This window comes from Phyllostomus discolor, chromosome 2, assembly GCF_004126475.2.
Source record: "Phyllostomus discolor isolate MPI-MPIP mPhyDis1 chromosome 2, mPhyDis1.pri.v3, whole genome shotgun sequence".
In the NCBI taxonomy this organism is placed as follows: Eukaryota; Metazoa; Chordata; class Mammalia; order Chiroptera; family Phyllostomidae; genus Phyllostomus; species Phyllostomus discolor.
In genome coordinates, this window is record NC_040904.2 from 125,131,377 (window position 1) to 125,152,354 (window position 20,978).

The 20,978-nt window shown below is 39.4% G+C and overlaps 1 protein-coding gene and 1 pseudogene across 1 annotated transcript in view; both read left to right on the forward strand.

The window, feature by feature from the left end:
* The window catches only part of TULP3 (TUB like protein 3), an 86,941-nt gene that overhangs the window by 57,344 nt on the left and 8,619 nt on the right, over positions 1-20,978 (forward strand). Inside the window, exons 2-8 of the mRNA XM_028532751.2 lie at positions 6-57; positions 8,060-8,219; positions 8,907-9,083; positions 16,064-16,191; positions 16,559-16,756; positions 19,322-19,434; positions 20,443-20,557. Coding sequence (XP_028388552.1) covers positions 6-57; positions 8,060-8,219; positions 8,907-9,083; positions 16,064-16,191; positions 16,559-16,756; positions 19,322-19,434; positions 20,443-20,557 — 943 coding nt within the window. The remainder of the gene's footprint in view (positions 1-5; positions 58-8,059; positions 8,220-8,906; positions 9,084-16,063; positions 16,192-16,558; positions 16,757-19,321; positions 19,435-20,442; positions 20,558-20,978) is intronic.
* LOC118498968 lies at positions 16,787-19,197 on the forward strand (annotated as a pseudogene).

Here is a 20,978-nt window from a genome sequence, read left to right on the forward strand (position 1 = left end):
AACAGCGCCTTTGAAGATGAGACCATGAAGCTTCGACAGCTGAAACTAGATAATCAGGTGAGCAGAGTATTCTCTTCTGAAATAAGTGAAGATCTGTGCTGGCCCTGATGCTGATGGTCTTGACTCCGAAGTCTTGGTAGGGTCATAGAAAGAAGGCTTGAAAGTAAAAGACTTTGATGTTACTCACTAAGCAATGTCTGGACTTAGTAGGTATTGAACCAAGGCCCTGGACTATGGGAAGACCAAAGTGATTTGAGGACATAAGCAATAAAACTGGCCTTGGATTTGTAATCACTGAAAATCCCTGGGCACCTTTCAAAAGAATTAGAAGAATGTTAACATTGTAATACTACGTACTGATCTGGTCCTTAAGTACCTCTCTATGCTGTAATTTCATTTAACTACAAGATTTTTTTCTTACCCATATCTTACCCATCCTGCTGAATTTAAAAACTTCCATTGCCTGCGGAATAATTTTCTTCACAGCACTGGTCCCAGTTTTAGCTATACATTAAACTTTTTTTGGACAATGATTTCATTTACATTTGTTTCCTCCACTAGACTAAGTTCCATGAGAACAGGAAGCAAATATTTCTGTGATAACCGTTATGCCAGAAGCTCATAGCATAGCACTGGGCGCACAATAATTCTTCATTAAATATTTGAGTGAAGGAAGGAATAAATGAACAGTTTTGTATTTTTACATGCTATGATCATCATGATTAGTCAGCTTAAAACCTATATCCAACATAGCATATTTACTATTTCATATGAATGTTTTTTTAATTCAAGAAATTCTGTAGCTCTAGTCCACCTATGTAGGACCATTAACAATCAAAGTGTCTCAACTCCATAGGTAACTAAAAACACCTCTGAAGTTTTGTCTTTATGTTGCTGTTGGAATTAATAACGGGACTTTGGCGTAATAAATTAAAGGTAGAGTCATGAAGAACTAGGAAAAAGGTCTTGGCAGAGCATGCAGGGATGTGTGGAACAACCCTCCACAGCAGGGCGAAGTGGAGATACAGATGAGAATGCCACCCTGGTCCCTGACACTGCACTGGTACTGGTGCTTGTGCTTGAGTGTGGTCTTTGCAGGGCACCTTCCAAACCCTTCATGACAGTGGCACTGCCCTGGAGACTGTGATCACATCCTACTGCCCTTCAGGCCACCAGGTGGTAGAGTGTGTGCCCATTGGTCTTCAGGGATCTCTTGTGCTAGCCTGTGCCACCATGGGAGACCTTATGCTTCAAGGCCTCAGTGATCACTTCCAGTACCTGCAGCCCCAGCAGCCTGCTCTCCAGGGCCTTCCTCACCTACTGCCTCATGAAGTGCATGGAGAGGACTGAGCCTCGAGTCTTGGTGGTCCCACAGGAGCCACCCAGCTTGACCTAAAGGGCCTGAGTAATGACAGCAATGCCATGGCGGTTCCTGAGCCATGCGGCTCAGCCCAGCCTGTGTAGACAAGGACCCATGGCCGGTGCTCTGAGCTCTCCCCACACTTGGTGGCTGTGCACAGGGCAGACCTCGCCTGCTCCAGGCTGCAGGAGTGCCTAGCCACCCTACTCTCTACACCTTGAGGGCCAGGCCCATCCCACCATCTGGTTGCCTCTGTCTCTGCATATGTCCAGCTCCAGATCACTAAAATACACTTCTAGGCTTAGGGATCCTTCAGGACGAGCTGACTAATGTTCAAAGCTGGGGACCCCAGTGCAGGTGACCAGTCCCTGGGGGAGCCTGGCCATAGTGGTTTTATGGTTGGAAACCACTGCTGAGGTTAATATACCAGCTGCAGCCTCCCCCGACCTGGCTTCCTTTAAAAATACTGGAGACATTTTAAGCAAATCTTCATATATTCTAAACCCAAATTCTTTATTAGAAATATTTGTAGATATTTTCTCTAGCTCCATGGGTTGTCTTTTTACTCTCTTGAGGATATCATCTCCAACACAAAAGTTTAATTTATCTTCTGTTTCTTTTGTCATATGTACTTTTAGTGTCATATCTGAGAAACCGTTATCTACCTAAGGTTACAAAGACTTGCTACTTTGTTTTCTTCTAATAGTTTTATACTTTTTCTGATTTGTTTTAAGTTTATTTTTATGTATGATGTGAGATGAGGTTCCAGCTTCATTCTCTTGCATGTAGCCACCCATTTGTCTCACCATCATTTATTGAAAAGCTCTCTTTCCCATGGGATATATTTTACTTTTATTTTTACTAGTTTTGCTACAGTATTTGTAGTTTTAGGGTGTGTGGACACCTTAGGTGGCTACAGAATATAAAAATGTCCAGACCCTTCCAGTGATGTTACTGAGACACAGACACACATTTGATAGAGAACATTTGTGCCATCTGGTGGACGATAGATTCGAGTATAACACAGGCTCTTTAGGGCAGGTTGCCTCTCTATATGTACATACCCTTAAAGGAGAGGCAGCCATCAGTGCATTGAATTGGTATTTTAAGAAGTCTGATTTAGAACTTTTAGTTTTTTTCTTCCTATGATCTCACTTTTTGTGCCAGGGAAGCTAATTATTTTTAGCCAAACTGATAGGTGTCAGGCAACCATACTGAACTTGTTGGTTGTACCTTGTGATCAGCCAGTCTAGTCCAAGAGTGCCATAATGTAACCAGCCCATCATCTCTAGGGAGTCTTTGGAAAATTGAGAATCAGTGATGTTAAGCTGTCATTAATTTGAGGGTTGCCTAAGCTTTATTATTTTACTGAGTTAAGCCCTTTGATGGAAATATTCCCATCCTCCATCTAATCTCCTTTATTTCCTCATTTATTTCTCCATCAATCACCATTTGATGCTTTGCCCCCAGGGAAAATAGAGTACAGCATATCATTAGATTCTGGAGAAAATAGATCCTTTGAGTCACTGTTCAGTTTCCAAGGGAATTGGGAAATTTAAAGATTATATAGCACTTAATCCTGAAGGCAGCATATTTTAATTGCATAAAGGGCATTGAACCTTTGGTTCTCTTCCTAACTCCTTTGTGTATGCAGCCTTTAAAGCATCCTTAGCTTCTTAGGGGAGGTAAAACATAAATGAGCCCTGGCCAGGTGGCTCAGTTGGTTGGAGTATTGGCCTATTACAAAAAAAAAAAAAAAAAAAAGGTTGCCAGTTTGTCCCCAGTCACAGCGCATACAGGAAGTAGCCAATTGATGTTTTCCTCACATCCATAGTTCTCTCTCTCTCTCTCTCTCTCTCTCTCCCTTCCTCTATAAAATCAGTAAACATATCCTCAGGTGAGGATTAAAAAAACATAAATGAAATAGGAGTTGACATTGTTATATTAAAACTCCGTTAACACTTCTCTTCTCCCCCTTCCACACTCTGAGAGGATGATTAGAATGCTGAATCATTCCAACTTCTCAGAGGGACAAGTGGCCTTGAGCAATAACAGGCCCGTGATGCCCTTAGATGTCTGGGGCTGCACGTGCTGGTACACTGATGGGCTCAGTGTGTGCCTGCCCTACACCCTGCCCTACACAGGCAGGCGCAGGTAACTCGCTGAACTCTATTTGTGATGGGGATCAGGGCTGGCAATTATTCCCCAAGAACGAGAAATTTCCAGTAAGTGGGGGTCATAGCTTGCACTGATTAAGTCCCTGCCCTTCATACACACTGCCTATTGCTGCTACCAATTGGATAGTTTGGTAAGATCCTTGGATCACCCAGGGTTGGTCCATGGCCCTGGCAGAGCACTGAGAAGATGGTGGAACTTCCCTATCAAGAGGAAGCAAAAGTCATAACAAGGTTTCTGTAGGTGCACCTGAAAAAAAAAAAAACTAAATCGGGTGACAGTTTTTACCAAGTGGCAATTTGCCCATACATAAAGTTTACCTTAAACGAATAGCCAGATATGTCTCCAGAAAAGTGGGTTTACTAGGGACAACAAGGAATTGCAGTTTGGGACATTTGGTCTAATGGCAAACCATGGGCATGTGCAGAGAAATAAAGAACCACTCTTTTATGGACTTGCAAGGGACTGTTATAAATGAAGATTCCCTGAGAGGACACCGGAAGTTGGAAGTATAGTGAGTTTTAGTGAGTTTTCATTGGCTGAGTTATGGCAGTCTCCCATTGGCTGAGCTCTTACTAGACAAGGAGGACTCTTCTTCCTGCTGAGGTAGGGAAGTAGTATCACCTCTGTCAGAGATGCAGGGTACCTACTGACTGTTGGGGTCAGTGGTGTGCACTGAGCGACATGTGTGAGAGTTCTCTTCCACTCTCCTGACTTCATTTAAATGAAGTTTGTGTTTGTTCATTTTCATAGTAGACATTTTGTGAATTTGTTTCCTATTTACAAACTTGGACAATAATAGGATACATTCAGTTTTCTAATATAGTAGTTTGTGGCTATGAAGTTCACAGTTTGAATCTACATTTTTTTAACAAACTAATTTTAGTTTTATTTTGACATCTGAAGCGTCTGAACAAAATTTCTAGGGATATTGTGTAGTGGGTTGAAGTGTGCTGCTTATGGGTTGAGCTCCAAGGGGCTTTCACTTCCCGAGTCATCTCGGTCCTCTTATGTGTCTCAGTTTCTCTCCCCGGCTGTCTAATACAACCATGAGGACTCAGACTGCTGGGTGACCAGCCTTTATGTGCACATCCCTGGATGAGTCAATTATTGGAATTCCCTATATGGATCCTGCATATCATGCAGAATACCCTTTGACATCTTCACATAGATTCTTAGTTGTCTATGAGAATACTTGAGATTTGAGCTAGGGGAAGGAAGTGCCCCTTATCTTTGGAGCCCAACAAGTTCAGGCTCGTTTATCCAGCCAAAGATTTTGTTCAGACTCTCAAAAAACATGCTGGGGAAAGAACAGAGTTGGGGGAGCCACAGGTGTACTCAAGAAAAAGAGAGCACCTGTTTTTGCCCCCTTGCATTGTTGATGTAAGTGAGTTTAAGCATGATAGAGAAAGGTTTCACCAGGTACCTTGATAAGCTATCTTATCAGGAGTGTAATTGGCTCTTTGAGGGTCTAAGAATGTGGTTTTTTTTTTTTTTTTTCATTGACTCTAGATGTAATGTGTGACACCTAGCTCTTTGGCTCTTTGAATTCTAGACCACAAACACACTAGTTAAACTCACAACAGTCAGTTCTGAAAGCAGACATCACTTCATTAATCTGCAATGAGAACTCTTAACTCTTCCAGTGTACATTCAACTCCACTGTACATGATTCTCTGTTATTGGGGATTTGATGCCTTAGAGGTTAAATGAAAATTAGAAGGCTGATTGGAAAGCAAGGAATCAGAGGAAATAAAATTAGATCATACTGAGGGACAGTTAGATCATCAAGGCCTTTCATAGTTTCTTGTGCTCAAAATGAGTAAGATCTTCCAGTAAAGAAAATATTCTTGTCTACCAAATTTAGTATTTCTCTTTCTTGGACAGGCTGGATAAAAAACTCTTTTGTCAAATTCTAGCTCTTTGGTTTCCCTTTTCTAGACCACAAACAGAATACTCCTTTTCTATAGGACATTTTTTCTTTACGTATGTTAATAGGAGTAGCCGTTGCTTGTGTTTCTGTTTCATCCGTTGTTTCAGTTAGGAGACTGCGTAACACTAAACAGCTGTGGCCGTGTAGGTAAGATGTGGCAATTTCTCCTGTCTTTATACTTCATAGTTACCATATCTTCAAGCAGGTTACTTTTCATGCATTATACAAGATTTCTCAGATGCTAGAAGAACCTTATCAGTAAATTCTATGAGGAGGACCGCATTATAATCTCCTGTGTATTTAGTGTTCCTGGTACATTAAGGTCCATCTATTCATATTAATTCATGAGTTTCAAAATAATCTCCAAAACCCCAGTTATTCCTCTCATCTTGCTCTAAATTTTCTCTTCTTTTTCTTGTACAGTAAATCCTCACTTAATATCCTCAATAGGTTCTGCAACTTTAAGCAAAATGGCATATAGCAAAACCAGTTTTACCATAGGCTAATTGATATAAACAAGAGTTAAGTTCCTATGCATCCCTTCAACATTATAATGAAATGATGTTGTTCGAGGACCTGCTGTAAACAAAGTTGGGTAAAAATAGTCCTATTTCTTCTGTGTCTTCTGAATTTATCTGCAAGTTTTCATGAGGCCAGTTCAGGAAAACACATTTCCTTTCCCATAGATGGTCTCACCTCTTGGAGAAATTCTTCTTGTTACTGGTGCTTTTTAAAAGCAGTATTAATGAATAAAAGTAAATAGTTAGCTTTTTGCCTAAGAAACAATAAAGTAGGTTAAAATATCTTTGCTTTTAAATAATGGCTTAATTTTTTAGCTTGAGACTTGGTACTTTCCTATTCTGAGACATCCCAGAACCATAATAATTTCTATGTATTATAAAGCCTTATTTGCCAAAGCTTAAAAATAATGTATGTGCCAGTACCTTCCTTTCCATCTTGTTGGATATTTTTCTCATAGTCTCACATGCTTTTTTTCTGACTTTTCTTTCTACCATGTTCCTTATCTTCTTTTATCCATAAATTGATTGCTTTCTATTTTCAGTGTTTCAGCTCTTATTTTTTTTCTTCTAGTCCTTTGCTCTAATTTGTTTAATACATAAAAATGAACAAAAAAGGAAAAGTTATTGTTCTTTTGCTAATTAAAACATGAAAATAATTTTGGGTTTAGATTATAATAAATTTTATTTTTCTTTCAATCACAAAGGTAAGAAAAATTAAAAATACAGAAAACTTAGAAAGTGCTGGCCAGATGTCTCAGTTGGTTGGAGCGTTGTCCCATGCACCAAAAGTTGCGGGTTCAATTCCTGGTCAGGGCACATGTCTAGGTTGTGGGTTTGGTCCCCAGTCAGGGTATGTATGGGAGGCAACTGATCAGTGTTTCTCTCTCATGTCAGTGTCTCTATCCCCTTCTCTCTAAAATCAATAAACATATCCTCAGGTGAGGATTAAAAAAAAGAAAAGAAGAAAAAGGAAATTAATTATTTAATTCTACCACCCAGAGAATGTCTTTTCATGTTATTTTATCTTTTACCCATGCTTATGTGTTTATATAAACTTGTGTTGATAATAATATGATAATTACTACATATATGTTACGTAGACTTGGATCATGGAGTGCATTTGTATCATTATTAATATGGGTGCTCAGTAAATATTATTATTTTTGTATTATTAGCTGTTCTGTTTTGGGGGTGGGTTTATACATACAGGAAGGTGTTCAAAGTGTACTAATCTGAAATCTACACCTGGATGATTTTTTATATGTGCATACACTCAATATCAACAGCTCAGTTCATGATACAGAACATTTTTAGGACCCTACAATGTTTCTTCTTGCAACTTCCCATGAAAATGTCCCTGCCCCACAATAGTTACTCTCTGATTTCCATCACCTTCAGTTAGTTTGTTTGCTTTGCCTGTTCTTGGACTTGATATAAATGGAATCATCCAGTATGTACTCTTTTGTGTCTGGCTGCTTCTACTCAGCAAGTGTCTGTGGTGGTGGGGGGGAGTCTTTCCATGTTGTAGTATGTATCACTAGTTTGATCTCTTTGTTGATGTGTAAAATTCCATTCATATGGTAATACCACAGTTCATTAACTCTCCTCTTGATGGATATTTGGGCTGTTTCTAATCTGGACCTATTATGAGTAAGAATTCAGTAGTCCTTTGACTCCAAAGAATAGAAAATCATACATCTCTTCATTGGCTCCCACCTGCCAGACCTTCATCTACTGCAGACCTTAGACTGTCATATTTTTACTCAATGTTATTCCACAAAGAAGTTTACACAATAAAATAATAGTAAAATAATGAAAGAAATACAGAAAATTAAAATGAGGATAAAATACCAATGCCTGGACAGATAAACACAGTATGCAGTCTTTTAGGTCTAATAAATATTTATTAAATTAATTAATCTTTGTCCCTCTCTTTGCCTCAATTTTCTCATAAATGGGAAAATTAGTTCACAAGGATTTTGTGTAAGAATCAGTGAAACATTATAAATGTTCAAAGTAGATAGGCCTTATCATAACTTTCCTGGCTATAATATCAAAATTTTTTCCTAGCGAGCACTCCTGGAGAAGAAACAGAGAAAAAAGCGCCTGGAGCCACTCATGGTACAGCCGAATCCAGAAGCCAGGCTACGTCGGTCAAAGCCAAGAGGTTGTGAAGAGCAAACTCCTTTGGTGGAACCTCATACCCCTCACAATAATGTCATCCTACATGGTGTGTATTTAGGCAGCATCTCTTACTTTTGGGGCACAGTTTTCATAACCCTGAGGAAGGCAGGAGGATTCTTAGGCGGATCAAAGGAACAATGTTAGCATTGTCATTGGGTACCTTCATAAATTTTTATAATAAAATTCTGGGTCTTTGAGTTAGAATAAAAGCAATGATCGAATCAGTAGAAGATGCTGTAAAGTTAATGTCCACCCTAGAACTGATATTTTTAGATGCCAAATGAATTAGTCCAAAATAGTCTATTTGAGGAGCAGAGTTAACTTTGAAGCCAGGAGTATGTAGAGAGCATCCATTTTTCCGATAGATAGACTCAAAGGATCATCTGAGATGATGAGAGGAAGAAGGGAGAATAGGATTAAGAATGTCTAAATCAAGCCCCCTGAGCTACTGACTTGTATGGGATCTGAACTTTGGGGGACCTAGTTTGTTTCCATAGTCTCATTCTTAAGTTTCTCAAGGCAACATCAAGTATATTTTCCTTTAGTAAGAGTCAGCATGTTAATAAAATGAAGACCAGTCCAGGATTACTCTTTTAACAAATGTCCTCGGGGGTTTTTAGAAAAGAGGAGAAGTGAAATGATTTGGTGGTTCTTAATTCTAATTACTTATACCAGTCGCACACAGCTCAATAGTAGATTATACTTTCTCTTTTTTCCCTCTTTTGGCCCCTAGGCATTGATGGTCCAGCTGCTTTCCTGAAGCCAGATGTTCAAGATTTGGAAACCAAATTTCATGTTCTCTCAGTTGGCTCTTCTGCTACAGAAGAGGATACTGAAGGAAGCGTTGATGGGGAAAGCACTTTGGATACTGCTTCTAAGCCAGATCTTCAGGAGATTCTCCAAAAACATGGTGAGGGTTGGTCATGATTTTAAGGCAGTTTAATTGTGTTAGCCATTTATAATCTTTTACTTTGCTTCCTTTTTGATTAACAATTTAGATGACTCAGCTTGCTTGTAATGTGACTTAGGGCTTTGCAGAGGTGACAGTGTTAGGCACCTTTGACATCTGAGAACGAATTGGTCATTGTCAGTGATAGTAGTTAGTGTTTATCCTATGGCCTAAGAAAAATAAGATAATGAAATCAAATGTGAAATATCAGCAGCATTAGCTACTATATATGACTATTTCTTTTTGATATTTTATGTTTAGTTCCTACCCTCTTCCTTTGACAAGGTTGCCAATCAAGTCCCGTACTGTGCTTCTGTTTCACAGTTTATATTGATCTAGTGATAAGGGGAAAGATGAATAGCCAGCTTAATGGAAACACGTATGGACCAAAATGTATTTAACACTTTTTTTTATCTTATAATGCTGGTTTGTTTTTATGAAAATTAAAAACAACCTACAATTTCAACCAGTTTCCAATGACAACTCTTTAAATACTTGAGACAACTATGAAGTATAAGCTAATACTTTTTTGACTAGAGCCTACTTTCTGCCATTTGAAGTTACCATTTTCATAAACATTCCTGTGCATTTCAGACATCCCTTTTAGTCTTCTTTCCTTCTTAGAAAAATAATTATATAAGAGAAGGAATTAAGTGTCTCCTTTTCAGATGAGAAGACAGAAGCCCAATAATGAATTAATATATACGGGATGCTTACTTTGTAATAGGTAGGCATTGCTAGGTCCTGGGCTGTATGAATCACAAGATTATACTACAGATTTTAGAAAAGATGTACATTCAGACAAGTTCACACATTCATTCATTTAGGAACCATGTACTGAGTACATAAATACTATATATCGGTCATTGTTCTAAGCACTTAGGATACAATAGTAAACATGGTTCTGCCCCCATGGAGCATTCATTTTGATTGAGACTTCGTGCCCTTAAATAGCAAAGAGAGCATGGAGAGAGGTGTCTAACCCAGAGTTGAGGATTGAGAAAGCTTTCCAGAAAAAGTGATGTCTAAGCTAGAGCCTGATTCAGGAAAAGGAGCTGGCAAGTTCAAAATGGCTGTAGCTGAGAGTATGATGTGATGAGGTTTTAGAAGGGGAATGTGGAGAGATGAGTCTGGAGAGGTAAATGGGCTCTGATGTTATGTGACATTATAAGCCACATTTGGAATTTGGGCTTTATCTGAAGAGTAATAGGAGCCAATGAGGGATTTTAAGCTGAGAAATCATATCAGATTTGGGCTGTAGAAAAATTACTCAGCAGTATAAAGAATAAATGGGAAATGGGACAGGTCTGGAAAGCAGGAAAATAGCTTAGGAGGTGGTTTGGCTGATGGCCTATCCTAGAGTTATAACATGGAGTATGCCAGAGTAAAATTAAGAGAGAGAGGGAATTACACTGCCAGGGCAATGAAAAAGGGACAAGAAAGATATCACAGGAAAGTAGTGATTAACTTTCCTGTGGGGGACACACATCCTCCTGTGCACTGGTGTCGCCTCTGCAGCAGCTGGAGACTGACATTTCTGAATGTCTTTGGTATGCCAGGCATTTGACATACATTATCTCAATTAATTTAATACTTGGAACAGTACTTTGAGGAGTTTATATATTATTAGTCTCCATGTTACGTATAAGAAAATTTGTTCTAAGAAAGAGGCTAAGTAATTTGTCCAAGATCACACTGATAGTTTAGGTGGCAAACTTGGGCAGAAGAAATAACATGTGCAAAGGCATTAGCTATAAAAACAAGGTGTGTTTGTGCAGACTGGGACAGATGACCAGAGTGTGGGTGTGGTGAGGCAGTGTAGTGGAATGGATTACAACATAACGCTGGAGCCAGCTTGCTTGGTTTTGAATCTCAACTCTGCCACATCTGACTGGCAAAGGGGGAAAACAACTTTTCTGTACCTCAGTTTCCCTGTCTGTAATATGAGTGTGATCATGGTACTTCCCTATTATTACTTTATAACCACTATTATCACAAGAAGAGAAGAGCAAAGAGAACTTCTCAGTTTAACCAAAAGGTAAATTACCCCAAGTTATCTAGCTGAATAGTGGTAGACCTAGACTTTGTGATCCCTAGTCTAGTTCTTTCTCCCTTCCTATCTAATTCTCTCTCCTTCACTGCCCTACTAAGTTACTGCTGTGTTCTTTCTAAGAATTGGCCCCTCAGTGCCAGATACATCAGTGCCTTTTCATGTCTCAACAGTTTGTGTGTTAAAGTAACCCATTAAATGCACTCTTGATCAGGATCTAAGAAGTGTCAGTTTGGCAGATTATATCCCTCAAGTGGATCCAATCTGCTTGTCTTACAAGTTTGGGAGAAATCTTTGCTCTCTGTCTTTTTCATTTTTCTCTTTTTGTCTTCATCCAAGAGCATGCTCATTAATTCTAGGGAGAGGGGGGAAGGGAAGGGAGAGAGAGGAGAAAAACATCGGTGTGAGAGAGAAACGTGGATTGGTTGCCTCTCCCACACACCCAAACCAGGACAGCACCCACAGCCTCGGCATGTGCTCTGACCAGGATTCAAACCCACAGTCTTTTGGTTTATGAGACGATACTCCAACCAACTGAGCCACACTGGCCAGGGCTGATCTCCATTTTAAGACATATATTTGTATAAACAGAGTTCTTGGTATAACAATGGCATTTCAAAACATAGTACTAAGTGAAGTTACCATATGATAGTGAGATCCAAGAGTTTTATGACTTTCTGCTACCAAAAACCTCCCACAAAATTTTAGAAAACAAAATAAAGTCCTTTACAAACCAAATAATTTTTTATATTTTAATCCTCATCTGAGTATATGTTTATTTTTTTGACTTAGAATGACTTTTGTTTATCTATTTTTTAATTTTTTAAAAATACATTTTATTGATTATGCTGTTACAGTTGTCTAATTTTTTTCCTCCTCTTTGTTCCCTTCTGCCTTATACCTGACCTCCCAACATCATTCTCCCACCTTAGTTCATGTCCATATAAGTTCTTGAGTTGTACATGTAAGTTCTTTGGCTTTTCCATTTCCTATACTATTCTTAATCTCCCCCTGTCTACTTTATACCTACCATTTATGCTTCTTATTCCCTGTATCTTTTCCCCCATTCTCCTACCTCCCCCTCGCTGCTGATAACCCTCCATGTGATCTTTATTTCTGTGATTCTGTTCTAGTTGTTTGCTTGGCTTGTTTTTGTTTTTCATATTTTTTAGGTTCAGTTGTTGATACTTGTGAGTTTGTTGTCATTTTATTGTTCATATTTTTGAACATCTTCTTTTTCTTAGATAAGCCCCTTTAACATTTCATATAATAAGGGCTTGGTGATGATGAACTCCTTTAACTTGACCTTATCTGGGAAGCACTGTAACTGCCCTTCCATTCTAAATGAAAGCTTTGCTGGATAGAGTCGTCTTGGATGTAGGTCCTTTCCTTTCATGACTTGGAATACTTCTTTCCAGCCCCTTCTTGCCTGTTAGGTTTCTTTTGAGAAATCAGCTGACAGTCTTTATGGGAACTCCTTTGTAGGTAACTGTCTCCTTTTCTCTTGTTGCTTTTAAGATTCTCTCCTTTTCTTTCATCTTGAATAATGTAATTATGATGTGCCTTGGTATGTGCTTCCTTGGGTCCAACTTCTTTGGGACTCTCTGGGCTTCCTGGAAGTCTATTTCCTTTGCTAAATTGGCGAAGTTCTCCTTCCATTATTTGTTCAAATAAGTTTTCAGTTTCTTGCTGTTGTTGTTCTCATTCTGGCACCCTTATGATTCTGGTGTTGGAATGTTTAAGTTTTCCAGGAGGTTCCTAAGCCTTTCTTCATTTTCTTGAATTGCTATTTCTTCATTCTGTTCTGGTTGAATGTTTCTTCCTTCGGGTCGAAATCGTTGATTTGAGTCCCGGTTTCCTTCCCTTCACTGTTGGTTCCCTGTACATTTTCCTTTATTTCACTTTGTATAGCCTTCACTTTTTCCTCTATTTTGTGACCATACTCAACTATTTCTGTGAGCATCCTGATTACCAGTGTTTTGAACTCTGCATTTGATAGATTGGCTGTCTCTTCATCACTTAGTTGTGTTTTTGGAGCTTTGATCTGTTTTTTCATTTGGGCCCTATTTCTTTGTCTTGGCCCACCTGTTACATAGCAAAGGGTAGAGCCTCAGGTGTTCACCAGGGCAGGGCAACCCATGTTGCTCTGTTGTGGCACTCTATGGGAGGGAGGGGTCAGAGAGGGAACAATGCTGCTTGCTCAGCTCTCCTGCTGGCTTTCAGTCACTTCACCCGCTACCCACAAGCAAATTGGGCCCATCTGGTGCTGATTCCTGGGTGGGGGGGTTGGTGTACATTCTAGGATCCTGTGGGTCTCTCTAAGGAACTCCTGTGAGGCTAGGAGTTTCTCTTGCTATCTCAAATCCCAAAGGTTTTTTCAGACAGAAGTTTTGAGGCTTCATTTCTCTGTACCTGGAACCCTGGGCTGTGTGGTCTGTTTCACTTCCCAGTTGTTCCTTCCAGTTTATCTGCACACAAGTGGGACCACCCACTTTGCCCAGCCGCCTGTCTCTGCCCCTCCTACTGGTCTGGATGAGTGTTTCTTTTTTAATTCCTTGATTATCGGATTTCCATATAGTTGAATTTTCTGGCAGTTCTGGTTATTTTTTGTTTTTAAATTTGTTGTTGTCCTTCTTTTGGTTGTGCGAGGAGGCAAAGTATTATCTACTTATATACCTCCATCTTGGCCAGAAGTGATTTTGTTGTATTTTTAATTTCCAGTAATCCCCTTATACCTCTCTCCTCCCGCAATCACCACACTGTTGTCCATGTCCATGAGTTATCCTTCCTTTTTGCTCAATCCTTCCACTCCCTATCCTCCTCTCCCTTAGCTGTCATCCTGCTTGCTATCTATGAGTCCATCTCTGTTTTCCTAGTTAGTTGTTTGTTCATTAGATTCCACATATGAGTGAAATCATATGGTATTTGTCTTTCTCTGCCTGGCTTGTTTCATTTAGCATAATGTTGTCTAGGTTCATAATACTGTTGTAAAGGGTAAAACTTTTTAATTTTTTACAGCTGAATAGTATTCCATTATATAAGTGTCCCATAGTTTTATCCACTCATCTGCTGATGGTCAAGGGCTGCTTCCTGTTTATTTTAGAGAGAGAGAGGAAGGGGGTGGGGGGAGAGAGAGAGAAACATTGATGTAAGAGAGAAACATGGATCAGTAGGCTCCTGTTCTTACCCTAACTGGGATCGAGTCCTCAGCCTAGGTATGTTCCCGACTGGAAGTTAAACCTGCAGTCTTTTGGTGTAGTGGATGATGCTCCAAGCAACTAACTGAGGCACCTGGCCAAGGCAAATAATGTTTTTACGATAGCTTTATTGAGATATAATTCACATACCACACAATTCACCCATTTAAAGTGAACAGATTCATTGGTTTCTAGTATATTCACAGAGGTCTGCAACCATCATTACAATCAATTTTAGAACCTATTCGTGATTCCCAAAAGAAACCTCGTACCTATTAGCAATCACTTTCTATTTCTTTCCAACCCCTACAACCACAGGCAACTACCATTCTACTTCTACGTCTAGATTTGCCTATTCCTGACATTTCTTTTTTTTATATATATATTTTATTTTTATTTATTTGGAAGGGTAGGAGAAAGAGAGGTAGAGAAACATCACTGTGGTTGCCTCTTGCACACCCCCTACCGGGGGCCCAACCTGGCCCACAGCCCAGGCATGTGCCCTGACTAGGAATCGAACCGGTGACCCTTTGGTTCGCAGGCCAGTGCTCAATCCACTGAGCCACACCAGCCAGGGCCCTATTCCTGACATTTCATATAAATAGAATCATGCACTATGTGGTCCTTTCTGATTGGCTTTTCTCACTCAACATAAAGTTTTCAAAGGTTCATTATGTTGTAGCAGGTATCAGTACTTCATCCCTTGTTATGGCTGAATAATAGTACCTTTATGTATATACCACAACTTATCTGTTCATCAGTGGATGGATATTCATGTTGTTTCCACCTTTTGAATATTGTGAATGCTGCTGCTATGAACATTGGTGTACAAGTATCTGTTTGAGTCTCTGCTTTTGAGTATATACTCAGAAATAGAATTGCTGGATCATATGGTAACTCTAATTTTTTTAGGAACCACCGTGTTTTCCACAGTGGCTGCACAATTTTAAATTGCCACCAACAATGCATGAGGTTCCAATTTCTCCACATCCTCACCAATATTTAGTTAAAAAAACTTTTATGTATTTTTTATTATTTTTTTAAGAGAGAGAGAGACAGACAGACAGACGGACATTGATTTGTTGTCCCACTTACTTATAAAATTTCATTGGTCAGTTCTTGGATGTGCTGTGACCAGGGATTGAACTTGCAGCCTTGGCTCTAACCATCTAAGCTACCTGGCCAGTGCTTGTTTTTTGGTTTGTTTGCTTGTTTTTGATAACAGCCATTACAATGCTTGTGAATAGTATCTCATTGTGATTGTGGTTTGCATTTCAGTAATGATTAGTGGTGTGCATGTTTTCAGGTGCTTATTGGCCATTTACAGATCTTCTTTGGAGAAATGTTTATTCAAGTCCTTTACTCATTGTTGAATTGGGTTGTTTGTTGTTATTGAATTATAGGAGTTCTTTGTTTAGTCTAGATATTAATCCTTTATCAGATGCATGATTTGAAGATATTTTTCCCACACACATATCTTAAAGAGCTAAATTAGGGTGGCAACATTGGGAAGAAAAGACAAGGTATGCATCTGAGTGAGAATGTGAAGAAAGAATTGTCAAAATTTGGATAAAGTAGCTGTGTTTTCCGTCAGAATAGTTTAGAATGTTTTAAACAAGAAAATTAAAATTCTCTTTGGTTCAAAGATTTCTTTTTTAAACCAGTTTTGTTGACAGTTCTTCCTTTTCCACCAGGTATCTCAGGTAGTTTGAACTTTGATGAAGAGACTGATGGGGAAGAAGAAGGAAAAAAATTAAGATCTCATTCATCACGTTCAGAGGCAGAAAGACCCAGTTCCGCACCCAGCCAGAAATCAACCACAGTGTGTAGTTCTGAAATTTCTTCCTTTGGAGCTAATTTAACTATTTCCCAAATATATCTTCAGTGTTTAAATACCATTATGGAGTGAGTTGCTTCAAAAGATTTAAGCTCAAATTTAAAGTTCATAACCTCTCTAAATTTCTTATGTCTCAAGCCAGCTATTGTGAAGCTATCTCCCATTTTTGTACTTAAGCTCCTTCATTACTCCCAATATCCATATACTTAACTTCTCAGAGTTTTCCATTATTTTGTCAGAAGACTGAAGACATAGGGATAAATCAATGTTATTTTATCCATGCAGTGTTGCTCAAAGAGAATACCAGGTGTTTCTGACCCTGCCTCTTACTCATATATAGCTATTCTTTCAGGATACAGGAGCTTCCGGTACTTCAGCCCAACAAAATGATAACCAGCTGGGAGAAGTAGAGAATTTAGAGGACTTTGCTTATAGTCCTGCTCCTCGAGGCATCACAGTCAAGTGTCGGATAACCAGGGATAAAAAAGGAATGGATCGGGGTCTCTTCCCCACTTACTATATGCACTTGGAAAAGGATGAAAATCGGAAGGTATGAGAATTGATTCTGGTTATTACTGATTTGCTGTTGCACTTTTTAATGTGTTCACTGATTGATTCTTGTATGTGACCAGGGATCAAACCCACAATCTTAGCCTACTGGGACAGTGCTCTCTAACCAGCTGACATTCCTAGACAGAACCTGAGAACTGGTTTTTAAGACAAATCTTGAGAAAGGGGGGGAAGAATGTGGGAAAAGATTGTTTGATGGGTCTTGTGATAGGGAAATAACATTGGTATTATACCAGGGCAGCTGGAAGTAATAGATTGTGTTTATTAATTGCCAGCTGCTATGTTCTCACTATTTTCAAAGAGCTCATAATCCAATAGGCAAAAATCTCACTCCACACCACAAAAAAGAGTTTTATTCTGAATGTAAAAAAGTGTAGCCCTGGCTGGCGTAGCTCAGTGGATTGAGCGCGGGCTGGGAACCGAAGTGTCCCAGGTTCGATTCCCAGCCAGGGTACATTCCTGGGTTGCAGGCCAGAACCCCCAGCAACCGCACATTGATGTCTCTCTCTCTCTATCTATCTATCTCCCTCCCTTCCCTCTCTAAAAATAAATAAATAAAATCTTTAAAAAAAAAAAAAGAAAGAAAGTGGAAGAGAATATTTGAATGTAATTTATTTTACCTCTGTTCCTTTTTTGGGATAGGGGCCGTTACTGTGTGCTCTTTAGTTTTTACTTTTATTATGGTAGAAAATGACATTGTGGAAGAAAGAACAAGTTTTAGGGAATAGGATAAATTGGAAATATAGAAGAATATACAAGTGAAAAGTCTTGTTTCTACCCTAGAAATTCTAATTTACTTTTGTACCTAAGTTTGAGACAGTTTAATATCTGCTAATGAACAGTGTATTTTGTATTAATACCAGGTCTAAGTGGATGATTTAAGGATCCTAGAAATTAGATTATGATAGTAGATATCATTGTTATTATGAGCACTATTTGTTGAGTGTTTATGATGTATTAGGCATGTGCTACATGCTTCATTATCACTTATAATCCTTATGACAGCCCAGTAAGATGAGATTTATATCCCTGCTTTACGGACAAGGTAACTGAGGTTTAGGAAGTGATATCCTGTCCCAGATCACACCAGTAAGTGGCAGAACCAGATTCAGACCCACATGTTTGTGATTCCAAAGTCTCCCCTTGGCATATACTAGCACTCTTCTGCTTCCCATTATGGTCCAAGTCTGGTAGGGTTTAGCAAGAAAGCATAAATATGAGGCTGTTCATAATACTGAAGTCACAAAAATTTAAAAAACACACGCACCCCCCCCCCCCAACAAAATACCAAAAGGAATATTAGGAATGCAGTTGTAATAAAGAATGGGAAGGATAGGTATTTAGGATCCTGTCTCTCTTAAAGTTGGAAAGACTCTTATTTATGGAATTGGATGAAGCTTTTTTAAAAAGTCACTGGAGGTTTTAGGGACAAAGTTGTAAATAGTTATGTGGAGAACAAAGCTACCAAACTTAGAAAAGTTGCACAGTTGGGAAACACTGCTCGTGAATTCTTAGAAGCATTTTGAGGGTTATTATGGAAAGGGCATAAAGACCCACACGGATTGGTCTTCTCCAAGAAAACACCAGATGGTGACAACACTGGTGCTGAGACAGGGTGAGATCATCCTGGGGGCCCTGGAATGGGAGGCCTTGGTGGCTTCTGTCTAAGCTGGGGATCAAGACCATGGAGTTTGTGAGGCAAGGCCGAGGACAAGGAGTGGGTGCCCCTCACTAAGCTTGGTCCTCTGGTCATAGACATGATCAGTTCCCTGAAAGGGATCTCTCTCTTCTGCCTGTCCATCAGGGAATCTGAAGTGTTGGTTTTTCCGGGCATCCCTCAAGAATGAGGTTTTGAAGATTATGTCTGTGTAAATGCAGACCAGGTTCAAGACATTTATTGCCATTGGGAATCAGAACAGACATGTTAGTCTGGGCATTACATGTTAGAAGTAAGTAGCCACTGCCATTCATGGGGCTTTCATGCTCTCCATTGTCCTTGTATGGCGAGGCTACTGGTTGGCAAGCCCAACACTGCCCCTTGCAAGGTGCCTGGCCAGTGCTGCTCTGTGTTAGTGGCCTCATCCCCACTGCCAGGGGCAGTGGCATTGTCTCAGCTCCTGCACCCAAGAAGCTGCTGCTGATGGGCAGCATCGAGGACTGCTACACCTTGAGCAGGGGCTACACTGCCACCCCAGGCAATTTTACCAAGGCCAGCTTTGATGCCGGCTTCAAGACCCACTGCTATCTCACCCCCAACCTCTGGAAGGAAAACATATTCATCAAGTCTCCCCAGCAGGAGTTCACCATCTTGTAAAGACCCAAACCAGAGTCTCCATGCACAGGACCCAGGGGCCAGCTGTGGCCACTGTACAGTCTATACAAGAAAAATTAAAGTGACTTAAGCTTGTTTAATAATAATAATAAACAAAAAAAGATTTGACTGCTTGGTACTGGATAGACATTGCTAAACATTTACTAAATAAGTAGACAAAATAAACCATAGTGATTTTACTGACTTCATTTTTGACTGACTTTTTTTTTCCAGATATTTCTTCTTGCAGGTAGAAAGCGAAAAAAGAGCAAAACATCCAATTACCTTATCTCTACCGATCCAACGGATTTATCTCGTGAAGGAGAAAGTTATATTGGCAAACTCAGGTGAGAGCATCCTTATATCACTGTCCTATTCTTTCTTATACTTTTATTCCTGTTGTAAAAAATAATATAAATGGAATTACTTTAAAAATGAAGTCAGGGTCCTGGCCAGTATGACTCAGTTGTTGGAGCGAAAAGACCCATAGACTGAAAAGTCATGGATCAGTTTCCTGTCAGGGCAGGTTGCGGGTTCAATCCCTGCTGAGGGTGTGTAGGAGAAGGCAACCAATAGATGTTTTCTCTCACATTGATGTCTCTCTCTCTCTTTCCGTTTCCCTCTAAAAGCAATGAAAAAAATGTGTTTGGGATAAAAAAAGGAGGAGTTGGAGCTGCCATCCCAGAGCAATTGACTTGCATTGTCTTATGCCTCAAACCTTTGGAATGTTAAAACTGGACAGAATAACCTTTGGACTGGGTCAAAAAATGTATTGTGCAAAGATAACAAGAAAGCAGATATTATGACTACTAAACTGATGACTGTAGGACTAAAAATTAAAGCCATTATTTAGAATTAGTGTCACTGTGTTAGCTTATCTGCACCAATAGCAGTGCCTTACTTGTATTGATGTAATAGTTCCCTTTCCCTTTCTCATAAATAACTCTTGCCTTTGTCTCCTAATCAGAATACTATTTGGGCTTCTGCCTGAATCAGTGCTTTCTGAATAGCTATTCTTTTTTTGATCTCAAATAAATGCTGTTGCCTCTCACTTTGGCCTTTTATTTTTAGGTTGACAGTGTAGTTTCAAGATAACCCATATCTTTTTTACAATGAGCATTTGTAAATGATAATCTATTAATATTAATATTGTAATCTAAAGACAAAGAAGTTAAAAGAACATCTAAGTCCTTTCTTTGTTTTAATGAGAGATCTTTGAAAAAGTGATGAGGAACACTTAGACATTTCGAGAACAGGCAGATAGGCTTCCATTCTGTTACAGACCTCTCCTAGACTGTGTTTGTGTAAGAGGAAAAAATATAGATGATTATGGTGACTTTTTCTTTTGATTCTAGATCCAACCTCATGGGGACCAAGTTTACAGTTTATGACCATGGTGTCAGCCCCGCCAAGGCTCAAGGTCTGGTAGAAAAGGCCTATACCCGGCAGGAGCTGGCAGCCATCTGTTACGTAAGTGCTGTCCTTGGAAGTACGTCTTCCTTCATTTCCTGGATTCCCTGTTGACATCCTACACTGAACTTACTATCTTCCCTCCCAGGCGTGTTTCTATTTCTGTGATTCCCCTTTTCTGTTGCTGGAATCATTTTCTCTGTGTGTTCACGTTTTAATTATTTATGAATTGCCAAGTTCATTTATTTTTATTTTTTTTAATATTTTATTGATTATGCTATTACAGTTGTCCCATTTCCCCCCTTCTCTCCCCTCTACCCTGTACCCCCCTCCCACCCACGTTTCCCCCCTTTAGTTCATGTCCATATATCATACTTATGAGTTCTTTAGCTTCTACATTTCCCATACTATTCTTGCCCTCCCCCTATCTATTTTCAACCTACATTCTATGCTACTTATTCTCTATACCTTTTCCCCCTCT